Source organism: Mobula birostris, chromosome 24, assembly GCF_030028105.1.
Source record: "Mobula birostris isolate sMobBir1 chromosome 24, sMobBir1.hap1, whole genome shotgun sequence".
Taxonomy (NCBI): domain Eukaryota; kingdom Metazoa; phylum Chordata; class Chondrichthyes; order Myliobatiformes; family Myliobatidae; genus Mobula; species Mobula birostris.
Window position 1 is genome coordinate 38,826,897 of NC_092393.1, and position 27,486 is coordinate 38,854,382.

Genomic DNA, 27,486 nt, shown 5'->3' on the forward strand with positions numbered 1-27,486 from the left:
ACCACTTCAGAATTTGAATCCAAAGGCTCTACACAGAATAACAAGATGAAAGCAATCTATATCTGCTGTTTGTGGGATGCTGCTGTGAGAAGATTAAAGGTAATCACAAAATAATTTCAGACACTTAGAGTATAAAATAGTCCCTAATAAGCTACTAAATTGTTGATGATTTGTAGCTAGGTAGGAGGAACAAAGACACTGTGAGAGAAGTGAACTCTTTCTGTAGTGTAAAAGCTCTGTTGATTGCAGATTATTGACTTCACTCTGGTAAGCCAGAAGAATGCCTTGTGAGGAACAAGAAGTCAGTGATTTTGGGAGATTGCTGGTTCACAGTAGGAAAAATTATTCTGCAACTAATCTGTTGTAAGCTTGACCAGATACTGCATGGTAACATAATGGATATTCATTCTCCTTCATGTTGCTTTGGATTTATAGCATCTGCAGAATTTCTTGTGTTTATGTTTGCTGCCATAGATGCTGCCTGACCTGCTAAGTTCCTCCAGCATTTTGTGTTGCTTCTCTTTCAGGAGCTTAAGAAGAAAAAAATTATTTTCGTCTCCAAGCAGCAAAACTACTCATTCCTGAAAGGATAACTACTGATTCCTGCCAGTACATGTCCTGGCAGACCACAGTACGTGTGCTTGCAACATTGTGTGTCCGACAGAGTGATCAGCAGCACTGGGGCTCCACAGAGGACTGTCTTGTCTCCCTTTCTCTTCACCATTTACACATCGGACTTCAACTACTGCACAGAGTCTTGTCATCTTCAGAAGTTTTCGGATGACTCTGCCATAGTTGGACGCATCAGCAAGGGAGATGAGGCTAAGTACAGGGCTATGGTAGGAAACTTTGTCACATGGTGTGAGCAGAATTATCTGCAGCTTAATGTGAAAAAGACTAAGGAGCTGGTGGTAGACCTGAGGAGAGCTAAGGTACCGGTGACCCCTGTTTCCATCCAGGGGGTCAGTGTGGGCATGGTGGAGGATTACAAATACCTGGGGATACGAATTGACAATAAACTGGACTGGTCAAAGAACACTGAGGCTGTGTACAAGAAGGGACAGAGCCGTCTCTATTTCCTGAGGAGACTGAGGTCCTTCAACATCTGCCGGACAATGCTGAGGATGTTCTACGAGTCTGTGGTGGTCAGTGCTATCATGTTTGCTGTTGTGTGCTGGGGCAGCAGGCTGAGGGTAGCAGACACCAACAGAATCAACAAACTCATTCGTAAGGCCAGTGATGTTGTGGGGATGGAACTGGACTCTCTGACCGTGGTGTCTGAAAAGAGGATGCTGTCCAAGTTGCATGCCATCTTGGTCAATGTCTCCCATCCATTACATACTGTACTGGGTGAGCACAGGAGTACATTCAGCCAGAGACTCATTCCACCGAGATGCAACACAGAGCGTCATAGGAAGTCATCCCTGCCTGTGGCCATCAAACTTTACAACTCCTCCCTTGTAGGGTCAGACACCCTGAGCCAATAGGCTGGTCCTGGACTTATTTCATAATTTACTGGCATAATTTACATATTACTATTTAACTATTTATGGTTCTATTACTATTATTTATGGTGCAACTGTAACGAAAACCAATTTCTTCCGGGATCAATAAAGTATGACTATGACTATACTACTATAACATTTGATATAACAAATATTCTAACTCACCTTTTTGAGTTTGGAGGGAATCATCCCCTTGTAATGTTGAACCTTGCTTAATTATGGGACGATATGTACTACTTTCAACGCCTGCCTTATAGAACACATTCACAGCATTGTATGTCACCTCAAATGCCAGAAAAGAAGAGCCTGTGTTATGGCTAACCTACTAATTCCAGATATTTCCAGTTACAACAGCCAGCTTTGTGTCCATTTCACATTCAGAATCAACGATTCAATAATCACATACCATTTATGCTCATTCAGAAATGGCATCCTCATTGAGATTACTGAGTAATCAGGTTGACAACACTTGAACACAGAATGAAGGGAGGATATTAAACATCCTTATTTTCTGTTTTATACACTTAGGTAACATTGTTTTTAAAATTAGGTGTGTTCATCTATTTTGTGTATCACCATTTGTAGTGATTTCCTGCACACTGTTTATTAACTAAAGAATTACACTCTCATTGTGATAATAAGGAACAACATTTTGGGATCGATTTTGATACCTGATAATCATTTTGAAGTTAAAATCTATGGTTTAAATTCTAATGACAATGATATTACTACACTGTTGGCAGCACCATCAGCTGCAGAAATTATATTTTAGTGTTAAGAACAAAACAGCACAGTACAGGTCCTGTGGCCAATGATGTTGCGTCAATCTTTTATTTATTTATTTTCATTTCTTTAGAGATACAGTGTGGAATAGGCCCTTCTGGCCCTTTGAGCTGTGCCACCAGCATTCTCCAATTTAACTTTAGCTTAATCATGAAACAATCTACAATGACTAATTAACCCTCTAATGGCTGTATCGTTGAACTGTGGGAGGAAACCAGAGCACCCAAAGAAAACCCTCACTTTCCTCAGGGAGGACGTACAAATTCCTTACAGTTGACGTCAGAATTGAACTCTAAACTCTGACACACTGAGGTGTTACAGCGTTGTATGAACTGCTATGCCTTTTTAACATATCCTAAGATCAATCCCACCTTTACTTCCCAAATAGCTCTCCTCCCTTCTTTCTACCATGTGTCTCCCTAAGAGTCTCATAAATGCCCCGAAAGTAGCTGCTTCCACAATCACTCTCGGCAGTGTGTTCCACACCCTCATTAGTCTCTGTGTAAAAAACCTACCTTTGACATTCTCTATACCTTTCTTCAAGCACCTTAAAATTATGCTCTCCCTCATTAGCCATTTCCACCCTGAGAAGATGACGCAAGTGAACAACACAACCAAGGGCAACATCCTCCAGGCGGTTCATGAAGCAACTACTTTTTCTTTCAAATGTGGTTCTGCCACTGTTGGAGCCTGTGAACTACATTTTTGTGGTGTGTTTTCAGGCTGATTGAGCAATCTGCTGCTCTGTTGTTTGCGAAAGGATTCTGTGAGGCTTTGAGCAAAGCATGTAGCCTCAAGGCCAAGAAGCTCAGAGACAGGGTGTGAGCCCACGGTCCACTCCATTTTTCGGCGGTCTCACCACCTAAAATGTCGAGGAAGATTGAAATCATTGAGGCAAGGGCAGAAGGTGGACGGATGTTCAGTGCCGTCATCCAGGCCTCTTGCGCATTGCTGCCAGAGTAAGGTGTCTACATGTGACATAGAAACATAGAAAATAGGTGCAGGAGTAGGCCATTCAGCCCTTCGAGCCTGCACCGCCATTCAGAATGATCATAGCTGATCATCCAACTCAAAACCCTGTACCTGCCTTCTCTCCATACCCCCGATCCCTTTAGCCACAAGGGTCATATCTAACTCCCTCTTAAATATAGCCAATGAACTGGCCTCAATTGTTTCCTGTGGCAGAGAATTCCACAGATTCACCACTCCCTATGTGAAGAAGTTTTTCCTCATCTCAGTCCTAAAAGGCTTCCCCTTTATCCTTAAACTGTGACGCCTCGTTCTGAACTTCCCCAAGTGACGGTCTCTCTCTCCCTTTCACTCGCTGCTCTCAAATGAAGGTGTCTGTGTTTGATGATCTCCTTTTCCTTTGATACTGTCAGGGGATGGTGCCAGAACAAGGTTTTAATCAACAGAGTTTGATGACTCTGTAGGTCATGTTATGTGATGTTAGGTTTCTGGTCACTCCTTTTTTTGTTGCTATTTCGGGCAATTTTTGAATCGGGGCAGCCTTCAAATAATGAAAACTGAGCTGAACTGAGTATACAAACACGAGGAAATCTGAAGATGCTGGAATTTCAAGCAACACACACAAAAAATGCTGGTGAACGCAGCAGGCCTGGCAGCATCTATAGGAAGAGGTACCTCTTCCTATAGATGCTGCCTGACCTGCTGCGTTCACCAGCATTTTCTGAACTGAATATGCCTGGACTCTTTTGATTTTGTGCTGTGTATTCTATGTTTATTACTCATTTTTTTTTTGTTGCTGTTTGCATGAGTTGTTTTTTTATTGGTGCTGGGGGGTGTGTAGTTTGATGTCTTTCTTTGAACAGGTTCCATGGTTTTTCTTTGTTTTAAGGCTGTCTGTGGGGAACACGAATCTCAAGCTTGAATACTACATACAGACTTCGATAATAAAATTACTTTGAACCTTTGAATATTTGAAAAAGTTGCTGGCTGTCCACTCTATCCATGCTTCTCAACATCTTGAACACCTATATCAAGTTAACTTTCATCTGCCTTTGCTCCAAGAGAAAAGCACTAGCTCACTCAAATGATCTACATAGGACATGTTCTTTGATTCAGGCGGCATCAACTTGCACTGTGACTTCGAAGGATCTGTGGATATGGCCCTGTTCCTCCACGCTACTAAGAATCCTGCCAATAACCCTGTACTCTGCCTTCAAGTTCAACCTTCTAAAGTGTATCACTTCACAATTTTCTGGATTGAACTCCATCTGCCACATCTCAGCCAAGATCGCCAGTACATCCTATTAATGTCCCTTTAAAACCTACGGTAACCTTCTACACTATCCAGAACATCCTCAACCTTCATGTCATCTACATACTTACTAATCCAACCTTCCACTTCCTTGAGCAAGTCATTCATAAAAATCACAAAGAGCAAGGGTCCCAGAACATATCTCTGCTGAACATCACTGGTAACCCCTCACCAACCTTCAGGCAGAATATGCTCTATCTACTACACCCTCTGCATTCCGTGGGCAAGTCACTTCTGAATCCATACAGCCAGGTTTTCCTGGATCCCCTGCCTCCTGACTTTCTGAATGAACCTGTCACGGAGAACTTTGTCAAACGTGTTACTAAAATCTATATACACCACATCCACTGCTTTAACTTCAAAATTAGTTTTGTCACTTCCTCGAAAAATTCTATCAGGCTTGTGAGGCATGACCTTCCCCTCACAAAGCCGTGCTGACTATTCCTAACCAGATTATGTTTCTCCAAATGCTCATAAATCCTTTCTTTAAGAATCCTCTCCAATATTTTGCCTACCAGTGATGAAGACTCACTGGTCCATAATTTCCAGGATTATCGCTATTCTTTTCTTGAACAAAGAAATAACATTTGCCATTCTCCACTCTTCTGGGACTATTCCTGTGGCAACAAGGACAGAGAGATTGTCGCAAAAGGTGCAGAAATCTATTTTCTCACTTCCTGTAGTAACCTCTTGCATTAAAGTAAATGCATTTCAACACATCCAACTAACTACATTATACCCTACCTTGGCCTATCCTTCCTCACAGTCTTTCTACAAATAGTATCTTCCTTTACACCAACTGTTCCATCATCTAACCTATCACTCTGGTTCCCATCTCCCTGCTAATATAGTTTACATTCTCCACAGCAGCTCTAGCAAACCTGCCCACAAGGATATTAGTCCCTCTCAAGTTCAAGTGTAATCTGTCCCTTTTGTACAGGTCATACCCTCCCCAAAAGAAATCCCAATGATCCACAAATGTGAAACCCTGCCCCTTACACCAATTACAGACTTGGCCCGAAACGTCGAGTGTACCTCTTCCTAGAGATGCTGCTTGGCCTGCTGCATTCACCAGCAACTTTGATGTGTGTTGCTTGAACTTCCAGCATCTGCAGAATTCCTTGTGTTTGCACCCTTACACCAGTTCTTCAGTCACACATTCATTCGCTATGCCATCCTACTCTTACCCTCAATGTGTGTGACACAGGCCAGAAATGCAGAGATTTCTTCCCTTGAGGTCCTGTTTTTTAGCATCCTACTCAGCTTCCTGTATTTTCTCTTCACGGCCTCATCCCTTTTCTTTCCTATGTCATTGGTACCAATGTGTACCATGACTTCTGGATGCTCAACCTCTCCCTATAAGAATGCTGTGGACTCAGTGGGAGATGTTCCTGATTCTGGCACCTGGGAGACAACATACCATCTGGGAGTTTATTTCACGTCCACAGTGATAAGTTAAAATTTGGTTGGGGTGAAAAAAAAAAGAAAAACCAGCAATATCAATTTAAACTAAATAACCATTAGGTGGGTGTGAAGAAATGCAGGGGTTAGCTATCCCAAGGAAATGAAAGAAGAATCTAAAGTATATTTTGTTTTGATTTAATTAAACAAAATGCAAGTTGATAAAAGGGAGCATTTCTCATACACGGCTTTTGTGTTTGACATTTGATTTGTCCTCAAGGCAAATGCGGGGAATTCCAGAGGTCAAACAGCATACTATTATATCAAAATACTCTTGCTGAACGCTCACTAATCTAACAACTATTCAAAGTTACTCAAGAATACACGCCGCATCCGTAAAGCAAACAGCATTATGAAGGACCCCATGCACCCCTCATACAAACTCTTCTCCCTCCTGCCATCTGGCAAAAGGCACCAAAGCATTCGGGCTCTCACGACCAGACTATGTAACAGTTTCTTAGCCCAAGCCATCAGACTCCTCAATACCCAGAGCCTGGACTGACACCAACCTACTGCCCTCTACTGTGCCTATTGTCTTCTTTATTATCTATTGTAATGCCTGCACTGCTTTGGGCACTTTATGCAGTCCTGGGTAGGTCTGTAGTCTAGTGCAGTTTTTGTGTTGTTTTACGTAGTTCAGTGTAGCTTTTGCATTGTTTCATGTAGCACCATGGTCCTGAAAAAGGTCGTCTTGTTTTTACTGTGTACTGTACCAGCAGTTATGGTCGAAATGACAATAAAAAGTGACTTGACTTGACTTGACATGACTAATGTTAGTTTTGTGTAAGTTCCCTGAAACTTTGACTATAATTCTCTATTTTTAAAAGAGCCATTTATATGTGTGTAAGTTTAATTTGGCCACAAAATATATCTTGAGGGAGATGTGCCTATCAAACATGGGCATGACTGAAAAACTCAGTGGAAGCAATTAACTATCAAGCTTCCTTCAAAGTGTCGAGGTTATATACTCAAGTGATCGGCCTGATACAAAAGTGGTCCTGGGAAAAGTGACCTGACTGACCTAGAGAAGGGTTGAATCAAAGACTATTTTCACAGAAAATCCAAATGCCTGCCAGCAGAATTTTAAAACATTAATGATGGTAAAGATACCCGCTGTTTCAAATGGGAAAGTATAAAAAAGGCATTTAAACCAAGGTGAGTTAGAGAAACTATTTCATGTCTGAACGATGCATTCGGTTTTCACCCTTTCAATTAATATTGCAGGAAATGCAGAACAATAGTCACTAACCACTACCAAGATGGATATACTGTATGCATACAGAGGTAAGTGAATGTTTGACAGATAACCAACTAAATACGGCAAGTACAGTGAAATATCATTTCCCAAATCAAAGTCATTTAAATATCAGTACTACATTTGTAAAAAAGAACTGTGAGGTTGGGGGAGCAGCCACTGTCAAAATGAGAGGCAAGAAGCCCTACCTGGAAGAAAATGGTTTTCTTGGGCTCTCTGACAGCAGCCAAGATAAGGTTGGGATGTATAAATACCACTAAAGGAGGTCTCATTAGACAGCGAAGATGGTCATTAAGAAATACAGTGGGATCTTGATCAGTTGGATAAATAGGCTAAGGAATGACAATTTAATTGAATGACAATTTGGAGGGATGGATTAGTAAATTTGGTGATGACACAAGGGTTGGGGCTGCTGTGGATAGTGTGGAGGGCTGTCAGAGGTTACAGCTGGACACTGATAGGATGCAAAACTGGGCTGACAAGTGGCAGGTGGAGTTCAACCCAGATAAGTGTGGGGAGGTTCATTCTGGTAGGTCAAATATGATGGTAGAATATAGTATTAATGGTAAGACTCTTGGCAGTGTGGAGGATCAGAGGGACCTTGGGGTCCGAGTCCATAGGACACTCAAAGCTACTGCGCAGGTTGACTCTGTGGTTAAGAAAGCATACGGTGCAATGGCCTTCATCATTCATGGGACCGAGATTAAGAGCCGAGAGGTAATGTTGCAGCTATATAGGACCTTGGTCAGACCACACTTGGAGTACTGCTCTCAGTTCTGGTCACCTCATTATAGAAAGGATGTGGAAACCATAGAAAGGGTGCAGAGGAGATTTACAAGGACGTTGCCTGGATTGGGGAGCATGCGTTATGAGAACAGGTTGAGTGAACTCCGCCTTTTTTCCTTGGAGCGACAGAGGATGAGATGTGACCAGATGGAGGTGTATAAGATGATGAGAGGCATTGATCGTGTGGATAGTCGGAGGCCTTTTCCTAGGGCTGAAATGGCTAGCATGAGAGGGCACAGTTTTAAGGTGCTTGGAAGTAGGTACAGAGGAGATGTCAAGGGTAAGTTTTTTTTAACGCAGAGAGTGGTGAGTGTGTGGAACGGGCGGTTGGTGACAGTGGTGGAAGTGGATACAATAGGGTCTTTTAAGAGACTCCTGGATAGGCACATGGAGCTTAGAAAAATAGAGGGCTATGGGTAACCCTCAGTAATTTTTAAGGTAAGGGCCTGTTCGGCACAGCTTTGTGGGCCGAAAGGCCTGTATTGTGCTGTAGGTTTTCTATGTTTCTATGTTTCTATTAAGTTTTATTCAATTTAGGTGTGAGGAAGAAAATTCAGTGTATGACTCGCCAAGTGAATGGTAGGCTCCAGGAGAGTATTATGGCCCGGAGGAACCTAGAAATAAAAGGGACACAGCCCCCTCAAAGCAGTGACACAGGTTGACAGGGTGGCGAAGGTGGTTTTAGCACACTGTCCTTCATCAGATAAAGATTAGCTTCATTTGTCAAGTACATTGAAACATCAAAACATATAGTGGAATGCATCGTTTGCATCAATAACCAACACAGTCCGTAGATTCAAGAGTTGCTGTGCTCCAGTACCAATGTAGCATGGCCCCAGCTTACTAACCCATACATCCTTGGAATGCGGAAGGAAGCCCAAGTGATCGCGGGAAGAATGTACAAGCTCCTTTCAGACAGTGGAGGGAATTGAACCCTCTTCACTCCCACTGTAAAGCATTGCGCTAATATCCAAACTTCTAATCTCAGGGCATTGAGCATAGAAATTGGGAAGCTATGTTCTGTTGCACAAGATGTTGGTGAGGCCACATTGGAATTATTCTGTTCAGATCTGGTCACCCTGCTACAGGAAGGATGCCACTAAGCTGAAAAGAGCAGAGAGAAGATTTACGAGGATGTTGACTGGGACTCAACAGACTGAATTACAGGGCGACATTGAGCAGGGTAGGCTTTATTTGTTAGAGCATAGGAGAATGAGGTGTGTTTACAATAACAGAAGTGTAGGAAACTTACAGAAGTGTATAAAATCATGAGGGCAGAGATAGGGTGAATGCACAATCTTTTTCACAGGGTCAAGAACTGGAGGGCACAAGTTTAAGGTGAGAGAAGAGAGACTTTTATTAAGAATCTGAGGGGCAACTTTTTCACTCAGACAGTGGTGAGCATGGAATGAGCTGCCAGAGAAAGTGGTTGAGGTCGATGCAAATTTTACAAGGTAATTGCACAGGTGCACGGATAGGAAAGATTTAGCAGGATATGGGCAAAACCTAGGCAAATGGAACCAGCTTAGATGGACATCTTGGCGAATAAGGGCTGGTTGGACTAAAAGGCCAGTTTCCATGTTGTAGACTTTATGACCCTTCTCCATGTTTGAGGCCAAGGCCATTTGATAGATGGACAGAGGAGCAACAATAAATTTCAGCAAGTGTGATACCAGTGCAATATTTATATGCGTGGACCTTTCTAAAAAGTCCATGGTGTAATACACAAATACAATGTGCTAAATGATAATAATTGATATAATGTCTTCAATGGTCTTCTTATGATTCTGAAGTTTGATGTAAATGTGCTCAATTCTACTTTAGTCAAATAGACTGTGGTTAATTAAGCTAATTAAAACAATGTACAAAATCTTCTGTGATTTTCACATTATCGTTATTCATTAATGCTGCTGCCTGATTAGGTTCTTATTACTTGGGTAATTAAGCAGGAGCGTAATGTCCCTGATTTCCCTTCTCCCCACTCCAACATGCAGGCTGTAAACATCTGTACTGTCTCTTGGTAGTCCAAGTTTTAGAGTGTTAGTTTTAGTTGTACCATCCAATGTGGCTATACATTTAAGCTTATGTTTACTGCTCACAGTGGACTACTATTCTGATCCACTTTGATCATTTTGCAATAAAAGTATGATAGAGTATTACAGCACATTTAGATACACTGAGGAAGCAGTAGATAAAACTGAGGTAGGAGACTGGAGTTCTGTGCTCCAAAAGAAAGCATTGAGGCAGAGACAGTAGAGACACTGCTTCACAGCACTAGAGCTCTGGGTTCAATCCTGACCTCAGTTGCTGGTAGAGTGGAGTTTACATATTCTCCTTTGACTGCATGGATTTCCTCCCAGATCCTAAAGACATTCAGGTTGGAATGTCAGTTGCTGCCAAGGTGTAGCCGAGTGGTAGAATCTGGGAACAGCTGATGAGGATGTATGGAGAATAAGAATACTGGATTCATGTGGGTCATGTGGAACTGGGTGGTTGATGGTCCGTGTGGTTTCAGTGGGTCAAGGCCTTGTTCCGTACTGTATCTCTCTAGAACTCTGTGGATGATGGTTTAACACATTTATTCAGCTTGAGAAAACTTTAGAGGAGTAAAGTTTCATTCCCAGAAACATGCACGACAGTGGGGTTTCCAGTGAATTCAACTCAGCTTGGAACCGTTGCTCAAGGGAAGGGCCCCAATCCTTTGACGTGCTCTCCCCAATAGAGAGAAGCAGTAACACACAATAAAGCTCATTTGCAGGAAAGAGGGAGAGAGTGTTAAGATTTATAAGAACTGAAGTGCTAAGACAGGAGTCAGAGGTCAGGAAGGATGTCTTCTGTGTCAGGTGCTCCTGGTGAAGGTTCTGAGCAACTTTACCTCTCCAGAGGCCCCAGGTGAGGACCATGGTTGGGATACCAGCATGACATGGGTGATCTGATTGCAATGTGGTTACTGTACTCAATGCAAGAAATAGCAAAGAGTGTGCAGGAGTATGCTTCCCAGCCCTCCCAGAAGGTTATGCAGAGGTAAAAGACGTGGCCTCATCTCGAGAGGTAACATGTACTTCTTTGCTGGGAATTAAAAACAATCCCATTGCACAGCATCCACAATTTCAGGTAACAGAGACCAGCCGAGTTGTTCTGCTTCTAATCTGGCCCAGTCAGAACAAAACAGTCTCCTGGAGGAATTCAATGGGCTGAGCAGCATCTGAGGGCACAAGGAACTGCATATGTTTTGAATCTGATGCTGCAACAGGACTAAGGTTGAAGAGGAAAGTTTAAAGATGAGAGGGAGAGTTGGGAGACAGACACCTGTGGGTGATGGGTGGACCAAGAAGAGGTGAAGGATCATGGACAAATCAGGTGAAGTTGCGAGACAGAGATACAGCAGGTGGACAATAGATGGAGATAGACCAAAAAAAGAAAGCAGGTGGAACCAGGCTTGGGGATGGAAGGGTGAAGGTGGAGACTGTTAAGAGGGTGATAAATAGATGAAAGTTGATGAAAGCAAGGCTGTGGATGTTGCCTACATGGACCTAAGCAAAGCGTTTGACAAGGTCCCGCATGGGAAGCTGGTCAGGAAGGTTCAGTCGCTTGGCATTCAAGATTGGATTAGACATTGGCTTTGCAGGAGAAACCAGAGTTATAGTAAATGGCTGCGTCTCTGACCAGGAAGCATGTGGTCAGTGTAGTACCATGGAGATTGGTGCTGGGTCCATTGCTGTTTGGCATCTATATCAATGATCCATATGATAATGTGGTTAACTGCATCAGCAAATTGCAGAGGACACCAAGATTGGGGGTGTAGTGGACAGTAGGAAAGACTATCAGACCTTGCAATGGGATTTGAATCAGCCGGAGCAATGGGATCTGAATCAGCCGGAGTAATGGGCTGCAAAACGTCCGATAGAATTTAAGTGTAGTCAAGTGCGAGGTGTTGCACTTCAGTAGGACCAACTAGGCTAGGTCTTACACAGTGAACAGTAGGGGATTGAAGGATATGGTAGAACAAAAGGATCTGGGAATACAAGTCCATAGTTCATTGAAAGTGGCATCACAGGTAGATAGGGTCATAAAGAAAGCTTTTGGTACATTATCCTCCATAAATCAAAGTATTGAGTACAGGAGATGAGATGTGTTGTAAAGTAGTTTAAGATATTGGTAAGACCTAATTTGGAGTATTGTCTGCAGTTCCGGTCAGCTATTTACAGGAAAGATGTAAATAAGGTTGAAAGAGTGCAGAGAAAATTTGCAAGGATGTTGCTGGGACTAGAGAACCTGAGTTATAAGGAAAGATTGAATAGGTTAGGACTTCATTCCTTAACATAGAAGGTTGAGAGATTTGACACAGGTATACAAAATTCCGAAGGGTACACATAGGGTAAATGCAAGCAGGCTTTTTCCACTGAGGTGGAAGGGACTACATCTTGAGGTCACGGGTGAAGGGTGAAAAGTGAAATGTTGAAGGAGAACATGAGGGGAAATTTCTTCACTTAGAGGGTTGTTAGAGTGTGGAATGAGCCTCCAGCACAAGTGGTGTATGAAGCTCAAATTCAACGTTTAAGAGAAGTTTGGATAGGTACATGAATGCTAGGGGTATGGAAGGCTATTTTCATGGTGCAGGTCGATGGGACTAGGCAGTTTGAATGTTTTGCCACAGATTAAATGAGCTAAAGGGCCTGTTTCTGTGCTGTGCTTTCCTGTGACTCTATGCAGTTCCTCCAACTGATTGCTGATCCAGATTCCAACATCTGCAGTCTCTTGTATCCTCAACTAGATTTACCTTGAAGGCATGTTTCTGCCACACCAGAAAAGGTTGGTGTTCTTCAGGAACAGAAATATGCCATCGGGAGTGGCTTGATGAGCCAATCACAGCCCTCACTGAGTAGCACGCTTTACATTTGTGATCAGATTGCTGCTCTCAATGAATGGTTTGTACTTCTCCACATGAGCAGATTGCTTTCCTTCATAAACAGAGAGGTGCCATATCTGAATAGATCAAAATGCCACAAGAACTGAAATATTGCAAGTTTAGAGACTCCACGTTGACATTCTTCTGCATCATGAGCAAAGTCTTGCTCAGATTGTGCAGAAAGCTGTATCTGAAGGAGGGTGAAGGCAACAGAGGGTTGGCGTGTTGGTTTCGTTAGCTCAGAATTTGGAGATTGAAACTGTGGTGGAGTAGTCTGAATACCTGTGGTACCTTGCACTATCATCAAGATAGGTTTAGGAGCTGATATTCAACAATGTTCTACAGTTGGCTATCCTGGACTGCTCTCTCTCCCAGATGGTCTTGGGAAGCAGTCTGTAGTTGGTGCAGTCAATGCAGAAACTTCTCAAGAACATCCATCTGGACTGACATCAAAATGAAGTTGCCAGACGTACAGCCAAAGTGGGAGTATATCACTGGAAAATCAAATCTCACATACAGGATTGGGAAATGGGCGTGGCTGTAGTACATTAAAGGTTAGACTCAAATATCATGATTTTTGGTGTTTGTACTTGACTTCTGAACAAACTATACAGTCCAAATGTGCCCTCATTTATTGAAAGTCACGTCTATCACTGTGCAGAGAAAAGTGATAATGGTGTGGCAGCTGCTGTCATTGCTGCAGATCCTGCTACCTCTTGCCCAGAAAGGCAGTCAAAGGTGTGCACCAGTGGTGTCAATACAGAGGCATACATTGAAAGCACACCTCACCTGCCAAATGTTGGGGAAATGCTTATTATTAGCTTTAGCACACACTATAGATTTTGCAAGGTGCCTGAGTTTCAAAGCTGCAGTTTAGACTACTGATATCAATAAAAATTTCTTTAAAGAACGATATAAGCATTGAAGTAATGCATTGCAATAGAAGCGATGAAACAGTTCCATGACAATCAATTTTTAAGCTCCAATGCATGTTGGTAAGGGAGAAAATAGGCATTGTGTGAACAGTGATCTCATTAAGTGCATATCCAATACCAGTACATTTTTAGGTATGTTAATCGGACATTAGTGGCTGTTGCAATTTCATGATGGGTGTGACTTAACCGGGAGATGATTGCTGGGGTGACTTCCACAAGTTTACATTGATTTCTGTCTGACTTGCTCAGAAAACTGAGCACTAAATCATCCAAATTTTAGGCTTTTATCTTCTATCAAGGCTTATAAATGTATAGAATCTATCTCAGATAACCCTGCTGTGTTGCCCATGAATAAAAATCTGCTGGCTAAATAGAGGTGTGGGAAAAGAAGCACAGCAGAGTGAAAGGATTTCTTGTGGTGACTGTTTCTTTCTTCACAAGTCTTCTACTCTCTCATGCCTGCTAAATTCTTGCAACAGTCTCCATGTCCTCATTTCACAACTTATGTTGAGAATTTCTGGAGTGTATATATATAAAAAGTCCATTATGTTACTGTTTTGCCCAGGCCTGTGCCCTGGAGAGTGAAGACTTTCCAGGCGCAGATCCATGGTCTCTCAAGACTAAATGGATGCTTTAAAATTATGTTACTGTCAAATTATTAGCATTGAAGCAACCAGAAGAAAGAGAAGCTTCCAATTATGTCTTACACTACAGATAATTAGCTTGAAAGATGCATCTGTTCATTTGAAGAAAGTACTGTATGTTAGATATTAATAGTATACATGTCCTCTGTGCCTCGGTAGTACTCTCACCTCTAAATGAGGTGGCTGTGGGGACTTGCTGTGCACAAACTGGCTGCCACGCTTCTTAAATTAGAACAATGTGCTCACTTCAAAAATATGTCATTACAAAAAGGCAAGAAATTCTTGTTTCTTTTTATCTTTTACACATTTGCATTGATTTTTAATACTAGAATTCAAACCCATTTTATTATACACATTGTCCATTTTTCATGCTGCTGAATACTGAAGCAATAGAAAGTCGTTTGGATAATTCTACAAACAAAGTCCTACCATTAAGTTTATGAGAATGTGAAAGTTGGTGAAGGCACCAGGTGGAGAGGTTTCTTTACATAAATATATCTCTAATGATTTGAATGGAAGATACTGAGATATGCATATTGAAAACGATTTCAAAACATTTTAAGTTACTATTTTTATTAATAATTTATTTATTGAGTTACAGTATGGAATTGGTCCTTCAAGCCAAGCCACCCAGCTACCCCCAATTTAACCCTGGCCTAATCACGGGAAAATTTACAATAACCAAATAACCTACCAACTGGTACATCTTTGGATTGTGGGAGGAAGCTGAAACACCTGGAGAAATGTACAAAGTCCTGACAGATAGTGGCGGGAATTGAACCAGGATTGCTGGTACTGTAAAGCGTTGTGATAACACTGCTATTCACTGCCAGTGGATGGAGATTTACGAATGAGAAAAGTGACATGCTCCCATGCCGCCTCTGGGGATGGTTGGGATGACATAAATACAAAGGACAGATGTTCCCTTTTCCAGAGGTATTTCATTGGAAAAGATTTAGACAGTGGCTACACCCTGGAAATCATTTTGGAGCTTTTCACTTCTAGAAAGCTCTACCCATTTAGTTTCCATACAGCTTTGGACTGGATACAAGTGGAATGTGTTACCGGCATAAATTTGAAACTAAATGGACTTGTATCACAAAATGTCACTGCAAAACAGATTAGATGACACTGAACCGTTACAAACTGAGACTGAGAATATTAAATACATGCACTGTTTACAAATTGTGCTGATATTTCCATTGCATTGCTAAATATTGCTTCTGCAAACAGCAAGAGAATTCACAATGAGAAATAGACATCAACACTGTTTGTAACATGACTCAACTGAGTTCCATAAATGCTTTGGAACATTTCAAATACTTTGCATATATATTAACTGTACTTCCAACAACCCAATTTTAATTTTGGGTTACTGCCGAGTGAAGGGTTTTGGGACCAGAAATTCCCTCAAGGTTTCTTCAGCGCAAGAAAGGAAGCCATATGTGTTGAAAATCAAATTCAGGGCAGTACTATTCTAAATATAACTATTTGATGAGCAGTTAAAAAAAAAGTTGATGTGTTGCAGCCTTAACTGTGAATATAAAATAATTCCCCAAAGAGTCATCACTTTTTTTATACTCTGCTTAATTACTTTATTTCAACTTAGACCTCCGCGAACATCAGCAAAGTGGATGTTTGTAAAATTTTCTTCAAGGATTTAGTTTCCCTCAGGTTCTCGCACTCACCAGCTGTCACTTTTCTCATTCCCAAAGCTCCATCCATTGGCAGTGACTAGCAGGGTGAAGATGGAGAAAATGTTTTTCTATGTGCTGATTGGACATTTCATCTGTTGATGTCACATCACCAAGTAAGGACCATACAGCAGATGCCATTCCCCTGTCACGTCAGTCTCATCCATCCTGCTAAGCCAACTTACATGCCACCTGCACTTCTGTCTTCCTTTGCATCAGCGCTCCCACACGATTTCTCACGATGCAGCGGTAAAACCCGGCATGGGTCCGATCCAGTGACGGAATCAGGTACCTAAAAGAAAGAACGAATTGACTTGGTTTGAGATGATGTACAAGTTGGTGTTTTTGCACCTACACTATTTTTTTATATTTCTAAGTGCTGTAATCTGCATTCGCACAGCTACTGAATTGATGCTGACATGCAGCATTCTCATCCTTCTAATGATTTGATCAAATCATGGCAAGCTGCCCAGTTTTATGCCTTTGTAACGTCTATCTGACTCACCCCGCTTACCAGCTGGAAACCTAAACCAGCACCAAGTGAGGAATCTCACAATGAATAAGCTGATATTCTTTAAGCTTCCTTGAACAAGCCATCCTTTAAAAATTAGATTTCATTAAAACTGATCGTTAATTTATTACATTGTTTAAATAGCTCAGAATGGCCTGAGGAAGGAGAGCCAGATGCTCTGGTGAAAGATTGGTTTCAGAAGGGCTCAGTTCAAAATACCAAACTCTGGTATTACTAAAACTCAATACAACTTAAACATGATCAAATATTTTGCTCACTTTCAACGTACAAGGTAAGCTGTGACGAGAAGGATCAGGGTTACTCCCATCAGTCAGCAGTGGCCCAATGGAAGCACTAACTGAGGCAGGTAGTAGTCTCAAGTTCAGGCTCCAACACTAGGACACCCACAATCCAAGCTGCATTTCCAGTGCAGCCTTGAAGGAGTGTGGCACCATTGTCAGAATCACCTTTAAGATGAGCTGTTCCAACATCTGCTCCCTCTGTCAGAGGTCAAAGGCTGAATGACACTATTTGGATGAGAACTAGAAGAGCAACTCTGGTGTCCTGGTCCTCACTCAGCATTACTAACAAGCAACTTCTTTGATCATTATCACCATATTCCTGTGGGGGTTAAATTCTGCACAAGCTGGCTATGATATATCTAACATTATAGAAGTGACTATGCCTCGAATTATTCATTGGCTGCCATGTACCTTGGGATGTTCTAAAACAATGCGAAAGGCAATATTTAAATATTTACCTTTATTACATAGCATGTCTGATTCTCATGAAAGAAAAATTCATATCATTTAAAAAATAAGGGGAACAGCAGACAAATGAAATAAGGTCATAAGACTTTGTCAGTGAAGTCAAAGAAGCCAGCTTTTACATGAATTAAGGCAACCACCACGACAGTCCTCATTTTATGTGAAAATAAGCTTGTCACGAGCTCTTGTGTGACACTACGAGTTTTACCAGGTGTTATACAATTCTAGATTATTTCTAACTACAGAGCAGCATGGTGGATAGATGAACTTATGATTCTCAACTGGCTTGACAGTAACAATGGAAATGGGACCAAGATGTACCTCTAGTTTTTGGCAGTTTAAACTATACCTTTATATATGACTAATTCTCCATGTGTTAATTTGATTTACTTGCTCACAGCTACTAACCAGGCAACAAAACAATGATATGCCCTCTGCCTAGGATATCTAGGACCATGCATTACAGTCCTCAGATAGAGCTGACTTTCAGTACTGGGATGTAAAATAAGCTCTTCATCAAAATGGTACTAAGTATTTGTAATTCTGTACTCAGTTTTCCTGAGTACATTCAAGAAAGTGATCAATGGATTATTGGATTTAGATCATTATGGGGTAAGTAGAGGAAAGTGGCACTGAGGTCAGACAGAATCCTATCGTTTGGTGCAGTAAGTATGAGCCAAGTGACCAACATCTGATTCTACTTCTTACGTACACCATCACCACCAAATAGAACATACTGCGACCTCTATACTAGAATAACACACACAAAATGCTGGAGGAACCCAGCAGGTCAGGAAGCATCTATGGAGAGAAATAAAAAGTTGATGTTTTGGGCCAAAACCCTTCATCAAGACTAGAATCACTTACTCATCACATTATTGGTTTCCTCACATCCCTGAAATTCAGCAGCCTGTTGACTGACCATCACAAAGGCTAACTGACAGCACTTCAATAAAAGACGTGTTTTCATCACAGTACTGGATGTTATCAATAATAACTAATTAGTTTAGTTAGGAGCACTAAACACTCTTCAAAACAATCTGATTACCTGCAGAACAGAACTGGAGTTGTTCGGAATGGATTAAATATCACCCTATTGTTTATTTACAGAAAGCATGGAGGAAAAAAATTGTGTTCTGAGAGCTGTAATAAATTTATTTGGTGTTTCTATGCAAAAATAATATTAATAAATACAAACTGGTCAAATGCTGATTTCTATTTTTATTCTACATAACAGCATGTCTTGAGAGATGTGCAGCTTTAATTCTGTATGAAGACACATTTCTGTTAGCATTAGCAACAATTTCTTTCAGAATCAGAATCAGGTTTAATGAAATTCGTTATCTTTATGGCAGCAGTACAATGAAATACATGATAAATAAATATATAGAAAAAACTGAATTACAGTGCGTATATATGTATTTCTGTTAAATAGTTAAGTTAAAATAAAGTAGTGCAAAAAATAAACAGAAACAAATAAAGTACTGTGTTAGTGTTCTTTGGTTCAATGTCCATTCAGAAATCCCATGGTAGAGGGGAAGAAGCTGTTCCTGAATTGTTGAGTGTGTGCCTTCAGGCTTCGGTACCTCCTTTCTGATGGTAACAGTGTGAAGAGGGCATGTCCAGGGTGGTGGGGGTCCTTAATGATTTATGCCACCTTCCTAAAGCACCACTCCTTGAAGATGTCTTGGATACCACGGAATCTAGTACCCATAATAGAGCTGACTAATTTTACAAGTTTCTGCAACTTACTTTGTCCTTGTGCAGCAGCCCCCCCCCCCACCGTATCAGACAGTGATGCAGCCAGTCAGAATACTCTCCATGGTACATTTGTAGAAGTTTACGAGTATTTTAGTTGACAAAACAAATAACCTCAAACTCCGAATGAACTACAGCTGTTGTCTTGCCTTCTTTATAGCTGCATCAATATGTTCATGAAGGTAAATGGGTAACAGAACATTATCCAATTAATATGCCCATGAATCAGTTTGGAAAAGAAGTGTGATGCTGGACTATTATTTCATTTATTTTTAAATCCACAGATAGGATTTTACTAAAAAATTGCCAGGTCGTATCTTCCCTTTGCAGCACTAAAGGTGGGTGTCATTTGTGCTTCTCCCAGGGGTCTTGGATTCCAGTGTCAGTCAGAGCAGCATGTCTGCCCACTGCCTGTGGTACTGCTGGCTGCCTGAGTGCTGTGCTGGTGAACTCCTCTGGAGTCAATCAAGGCAGCAAGGACTTCTATCGGCTAGGCAGTCTGCTCACTTATTCTGCACCAGCTTTACCCTGCAGGAACTTCAGTGATCTATAATAAAAGGGTGGAACCAGCTACCAGAGAGAGGTAAATGGAGTTTATTTTTTTACTGAATTAGTTTTAAATGTTTCAATGCATATAATTATTTTGTGTGTGTTTGTGTGCAGATTTTTTCTTGCTTTAACTGTCAAACTAGTTTTATCAGCACTCAAGCAGAGGGTTGTAAACACAGCCAGCTCTATCATGAGCACTAGACTCTCCACTATAGAGGGCATCTCCGAAAGACGATGTTTCAGAAAGATGGAATCTATCATTAAGGACTCCCACCAGCCAGGACATGCTCTCTTCTTATTGCTACAATTGAAGAGGAGGTACAGGAGCCTGAAAACATATATTCAATGGTTTAGATATAGTTTATTCTCCTTAGCTGTCAGATTTCTGAACAGACAATAAAACCATGAACACCTCACTATTTTTGATCTCTTTTTGCACTACTTATTTAATTAGCCAAAGTTTCATGGAAATAGTTAAAAATATATAAAAATCTCAAACTGAGTAACAAATTTATTTTATTTTATTTTATTTTATTGAGATACAGTGTGGAATAGGCCTTTCTGGCTCTTCTAGCTGACTGCCCAGTAATCCCCCAATTTAATCCTAGCCTATCATGGGACAGTTTGCAATTTGCTATGACCAATGAACATACCAACTGGTATGTCTTTGGACTGTGGGAGGAAACTGAAGCACCCGGAGGAAACCCATGCGGTCATGGGCAGAATGTACAAACTCCTTACAGGCAGCGGCAGGAATTGAACCTGGGTGTCCTGTACTGTAAAGCATTATGTTAACCACTATGCCATTTAAATATGTAATTTGAATTATGTATTTAAATGAAACACAGAACACATTAGAACAGTACCAATAGTACTACAGTACCATAAAACTGTGTCCAAATAGTAATCGGCAGAGGATTTCATCTGGTGTACCCAATGAACAAACACAGTGTGGACACCTGCTACAGATAGTGACCTGCCTTCATACAATGCTAATGATGACTGCATTTTCCTAATCATTATTATAATTGTAACATTCAAGATGATCGCCAATAGCCTCAAATTCTTCATAGTTCCTAACTTGTTAAAGCAGTGAAATCATTTAATTTTCACTCTCAGGCTGTTTCTGGCATCTCCAAGCCTGAACGTTTGAATCCGCAGTGAGCAAAAGAGTTCTGAATTGTCTTATTACTTTATCTCTTGCCAACTATAAGTGACAAAAATCACCGTCTTTTAAACACAAACATATGCAACTGTTGCTCTTTAAAAACTGATTGCTCCAAGGACGGAGTGGCGTTTAATGGCCACGCAAGTGCACGCGACTGTCAGAATACTTATTACAATGTCTGTTACAGATAGATGACCTTTTCTGCAAGAAATTAATTTATTAATTTTGGTCAATTATATGAGAGGCCGGCTCCAGAATGTATAGAACGTATCTTCCACCAATCAGATTCACTTGCTTTTCCCTAATCACCACTCTCACCCCTTCCCTCCCAAATACAGTGGATTCTGGTTTATTGGGATACATCAAGACCAGCAATTAAGTACCTGCCTCAATTAACTAAATTTCATGGAAATAGTTAAAAAGGTATAAGAAAGACAAACTATTACTTAAGTGAGTAGCAAGTTATGTATCTAAATACAGAACAAATTAGAACAGCATCAATACTACAAAACTGTGTATTAGTTCCTAATAGTTATTGATGGAAGAATTCATTTAGTGTACACTTTCTTTTGATAAATGAACAAAATCAGCGCAGACACCTTGTGCAGATAATGGACTGCCTTCATACAATGCTATTGATCATTGCATCCTCCAAATCTTCATTTTTATTGTAACATTCAATATAACTGTCAACACCTTCACATTCTTCATAGTTCCTAATTTGCTGAAGTAGCAAAATAGTTTCACTTTTATTCCTAGCTATTTCTGGCATCTGCATATCTGAATGCTTGAAACCACAGTGAACAAAACTGTTCTGAATTGTCTTCCTGCTTATTTCTCACTTGAAATACAAGTGCACACAATTGACGCTAGTTGAAAACTGTTTGCTTTAAGCACCCTGTAGTGTCGAATGACCACACGTGTGCACATGTCCAATGCTAGTTAGAAACAGTTCAGCAACAGTCTCCTGCCCCAATTAAGCAGCCGTGTCCCAAATAAACAAAGAGAATCCTGTCTATTTTCTCGATTAGTTTTTGTTCTTTAAGAGTTTTCCCAAAAAGTGCTCCCCCGATTTACCGATGGCCCAATTAGCTGGAATCCAATGTACTTACTTTCATTTCCAACTCAGGGCAATAAATCACTTCAGAAGAGACAAAAGAGCAATCTGGGTTTGAAATTACTATTTGTGGTTAGCATTTAAGTAGGACTTGCCAGTTAAAACATTTTTCAGTATGAGCTGAAACATTTCAGAGCTAATGTACGATTTTGTGAATAAAACATGTGAGAGTCCGTTTATGTGCTTAACAAAAGCCGCAAACCTTTACTTCCATTGTGAACAAGCCAAAAACAATCACCTTACACTAACATCAATACATCAGACACTATCTCTTAAAATGAATATAACAACTCAATGACAGTGTTTTTGAATTATGTAGAACAGTTTCTATTATGATCAATATGTGTCATTTGTCACACATTATATTACCCTACACAGGCCCCACCTCGGAATATATTTCTGTAGATTGTACTAAATTGGCCCATCAAGACCTGGATGGTTCCACTGCCATAACAACATGACCAAGTGTGTGTCAGCACCCCTAGGCAGCCAGTAAGCTGCTGTTACTTCAACAAAGACACATAGGACCTGAGCAGGGTGGCTCATATAAGCTCCAGATAGACTCACAATGCCAGTTTTGGTGAAATCCAGTTTGCAGTTTCTGTGGGACGAGGGTGACTGGTTGAGACATCGCACAGGGGAGAAATTCCTGCATCCCCAAACTTGACCTCGGCCAACTGCAGGCCCGTGACTGGTGTTCGTAACCCTGGACCTCTGGGTTGGTAGCTTGGTCAGCTGTCATGCCGGCACAGTCAGCACGATGTGTATGGCATCACCAGCGGGCCACGAGAGGAAATCAGCCACAGCATTATTTCTCCCTTCGATGTGCTGTACGTCAGATGTAAATTCTGAAATGTAGGCCAGGTGACATTGCTGCCGTGCAGGCTATGGGTCTAATGCTTTGGCAATTGCGTCCATGAGGAGTTTGAAGTCAGTGAACACTGTGAATGCTGACCCTCCAGTAGACGGTCAGTTTGAGACCGAGAAACTCGGGGAGGGGGGGAGAGAGGGGTTGGAGCTGCCTGTTGCTGCATGCTTCCAATCAACTGTTCATGCACATTAGTCTGAGGTGTCAGTAGTGATGGATCAGTGCATTGGGGAATTGGGGAGTGGGTATGCCAGTAGGATCCATTCAAAAGAGCTCATTTGGTGTCGTCAGATGTTCTGGTCATGTCTGCTGACCACTCAAGCATACAATTAGGGGCACTGCCTTTAAGGGCACTATACACAGGAGCATGGGGTGTATGCGGTGTCAGGGAGGGGTAGCACCTCTGGTGTGGGAACACATCACGTCCTTTTCAAGGCGGTTAGTCCACCTTTGGTCTCCACCTGGCACTCAGCTCTCACCTGTGGCTCCCCGTAGCTGTTTGCATGCGACAGTGGCCACACTCCGGGCAACGGCTTCAACAAGCCGGCTAAACCAGGTGAGGGTAGCCGACGGGTCTCAAACCCTCAGTGAGATAGGGAGTTGTCTACCCCAGCATGTGAAGACAGACTCTGGCGGATTGAGCGGACGAGACCAATGGAAGGTCCAACAGTCAAGAAGGCAGTCTCTGCAAGCCTCGTGGAATGTGTAGAGCATGACAAGCCACAGAAGATGTCCTGGTCATCCACTGCGCCTAGTCCCATCTCCAGCCGTCTCGAATCTGTCTTGCCACTGGATCCAGATGGGAATTGGGAAGAGAGAGTGAGGCTGATGCTGCGCAACGCTCCCTCACTTAAGTCCAAATCATGCGCTAGTCTCGACACCATCAATGGCGCCCAGGTCTTCATCAACGACGACGATGGACGAACAACAAAGGAGCAGAAGATCAGCAGATTGTAGAGTGAAACGGTGATGAAAATTCACCATACCCAAAAACTCTTGCAGTGCTTTGGTCGTGCAGGGCAGTGGAAAGTCCATAATAGTGGCGGCTTGACAGCAGAGGTGTCACACCTTCTCCAGAGATGCGGTGGCCAAGAAACTCATTAGTAGATCACCCAAACTGGCTAATAATCAGCCAATGTTTGCTTAACTGCTTGAAAAGTATGCAGAGGTGAGATAAGTGTTCAGTTTGGATGCACTGGCGACAGACATGTCATCCAGGTAAACAAAAGGAAGATCTAAGTCTTTTAACACAGAGTCCATTAGTCACTGGGAAGTCTGTGCTGCATTTTTCAGCCCAAACAGCATGCACAGAAACTCAAGTAGGCCAAATGGGATTATAACAGCAGTTTTGAGAATATCCTCACCACACATAGGCTCCTGATGGTAACCACTGACTAAGTCCACTAAGAAAAAGTTTTCTTTCCAGCTAAACGTGCCTAAAAGTCTTGAATATGTGTGACCTGGTAAATTTTGGGGTTAGTGGCAACACTAAGGTGGTGGTAATTGCCGCATGGATAGCAAACACCATGTGGAGGGGTGAAGCCCAAGGGGTATTTGACCTGTGTACAATGCCAAGCATTTCCATGTTAGCAAACTCAGCCACCTTTTCCGAGTTCAGTCTACATGCACGGACATGGACCAGTGAGTCAGTTGTGAAAATGTGCCCTTTGACGTATTGCTTTGTTATTGTAGTGGAACATGTGGGCTTGGTGAGGTTTGGGAATTCGCCCAGCAGGCAAGGGAATTCAAATATGGTGGTGTATGTGCTACACAGAGTCATCATGGGGAACTTACTGGGGGTTCAGGGTAACAACCCAACGTTAGGGTCTACTAACAGGAGATATGTGCCAAGCAGAGGTTGAGCAACTTAATGCCAAGACAAAGTTCCATTTGCAGCATTGTCCACTGAAGTAGAGCGTCACGTGTTGTGTTGTGTCCAATAAGTCCAGATCCTGCTTTTATTGGTGGCCCCCAGCAAGGGTCTGTCACTCTCTGCCTTATAATCAATGGGCTGGTAACACATTCACCTGAGTGCCCACGTCACACATGAAGCATTGCCCTGAAAGGGTGTACATGATTAACAATAGATTACCCTCGCAGCTGAAACCCGTGGTGTTCACAGACCTCCAATATCCCAATGCACTGGCATCGTCGAAGCTGCACAGCAGTCATTACTTCTTGTCATTCGTGCCAAAACGTGCATGGTAAAAACACACAACCAGTGTTGCTTGGTTTGGAGCCACAGGCGTGAGTCTGCTGGAGGCTTTGCTGCAGGGTTTATTAAGTCAGGGAAAGGAGGAGGAATGATGCACTGCTGGACGATCAGCCATTTTTGCAAGCTCCCAATAGTCCTCCATGGGTTATTAGTGAGGGCTAAGCGAACTTGATCAGGCATTTGTTGCATAAAGAGTTCTTCAAAAATAAAACAAGGTTGGTGTTAGCCCAGGAGAGATAGCATGTGGTCCATTAGTTCTGAAGGCCGAGCGTCACCTAGGCCAGGCAAGGAGAGCATCTGTTTAGTGTATTAAGACTCAGTCAGCCCAAAAATCTGTAATAGGTGAGCTTTCAGAGTGGCATATTTATCACATGGAGGTGGGTCTTTTAGTAGCTTCTCCACCCTGGCTGCTGTGGAACTACTTAGCAATGCTATGATGTAGTAAAATTCGGTATTGTCCATGGCGATCCCTCGCGAACTGGGCCCCTGCCTGTGCAAACCATGCAGTAGTGTGCAGTAGTGTGCTGCTCACAAAACTCCAGCAGTTTCACAGCAACTGTTGGTCAACATGTCATTGAGTAACTCAGCAACCGTCTGAGAGTGTCTGGGTCTCCAATTTAGTATTTTGTGAATAAAACATGCCAGAGTTGTTTTGTGTGTTTAACGAAAGCTGCAGCCTTTTACTTCCTTTACGAACAAACTAAAAGCAGTCACCTTACACTAATGTTATTACATCAGACACTGTCTCTTAAAGTGAATACAACAATTCAGTTATGGTGTTTGTCAATTATGTAGAACAGTTTATGTTTTGAACAATGGGTGTCAACATGTCACCCATTACATTACCCTACACTACAATTGGCAAGAAGAATGACATTTGACTCTCATTGTAACTATTCCCTTTTTCATCATTCTTGCTTTTTTTCCATCAAAACTTAAATCTCTTGGTTATGGAAATGGTATTGGGCCCATTGTTCAATAGGGTCCCAGGCATTTTCTCTCATCCTCAGTGTTCAAGTGGTGGTTTGGTTCAGAAACTAGGGCTTGTGAGGACCATAAAACTATAAAACATAAGAGCAAAATTAGGTCATTTGGCCTATCAAGTCTGCTCTACCACTTGATCATGGCTGATTTATTATCCCTCTCAACCCCATGATTCTGCCTTCACCCCGTAACCTTTGACGCTCTTATTAATCAAGAACTTATCAACCTCCGTTTTAAACATACTCAATGACTTGGCATCCATGGTCACCTGCGGCAATGAATTCCACAGATTTACCACCCTCTAGCTAAAGAAAGTCCTCATCATCTCTGTTTTAAAGGGACAACCTTGTTTTCTGAAGCTGCGCCCTCTGGTCCTAGATTTACTTAAACATCCTCTCCATGTCCGCTTTAGCTAGGCCATTCAATATTTGATAGGTTAGGAAGATTAGAATGAAAGGTTTAATTGAAAACAGCAATGTGCCTATCGGAATATTTATTTAATTTTGTAAAAAAAAATTCAAGGCAGCTTGCAAGAAGTTCTTCAAACAAGATTTGATGTCAAACTGCACGTAGGTGGCTCAAAGCTCCTGCCTCACAGGCAAGTGATCTTGTGGCTACTGGCCAAGTGCTAGAAGATGGGATTAATGCAGATGGATGCCCACTAACTTGTGTAGACCTGGTGGGTCATTTCCATGCTGTATGACTCCTGATATTCAATGATTCTGCAGTTTCTCCCCACAACCCAGAGATAAAAGGATTGGTAAATTAACTGCCCAAATGTGCCAGTGACTAGTAGAATCTGGAATCAAAGGAATAAAATAGGATTAATGTAAATAGGCGCCTTATAGTTGGTGCCAGATGGAGTCTGTGGGTCGAAGGACCTGTATCTATATTGTACGACTCTATGACAGAAAGGGAGAAGAGGACTAGTGATGAAGGGGTGAGTTTAAGGAGTGTTTTATAAAAGACAGAAGGTAAAAGGTGAAGATGCTTGGAGGGAATTCTAGCACTACCACAAGTGAATGCTGGAATGCCAAATGTAAAAGACAGAACACAGAACTGGAGGAGCACTGAGTTTTAGAGGATTGTGATGTTACGGGGAGTAATAAGGGATAAGGTAGAGTAAGACCATGGAGATGATTAAAAACAAGAATGAATAATGAAAAACTGAGGCCCTGCTAATCAAGGAACTAATGCAGGTCAGAAGGGATACAGTGATAGCTGACAGCAGCTTGGTCTGATGCAGAGTTCATTGTCTTCTGCACTCTGATTGAATGCCCAAGTTGGGTGGTCTTT

General features: G+C 41.8%; 1 protein-coding gene across 5 annotated transcripts in view; it reads right to left on the reverse strand.

Annotated features, from left to right (window-relative positions):
• LOC140187285 (protein sidekick-2-like) overlaps positions 1-27,486 on the reverse strand; it is a 971,472-nt gene that overhangs the window by 407,135 nt on the left and 536,851 nt on the right. For all 5 annotated transcript variants that reach the window (XM_072242443.1, XM_072242442.1, XM_072242441.1 and 2 more), the window contains exon 3: positions 16,439-16,545. In XM_072242443.1, coding sequence (XP_072098544.1) covers positions 16,439-16,545 — 107 coding nt within the window. The remainder of the gene's footprint in view (positions 1-16,438; positions 16,546-27,486) is intronic.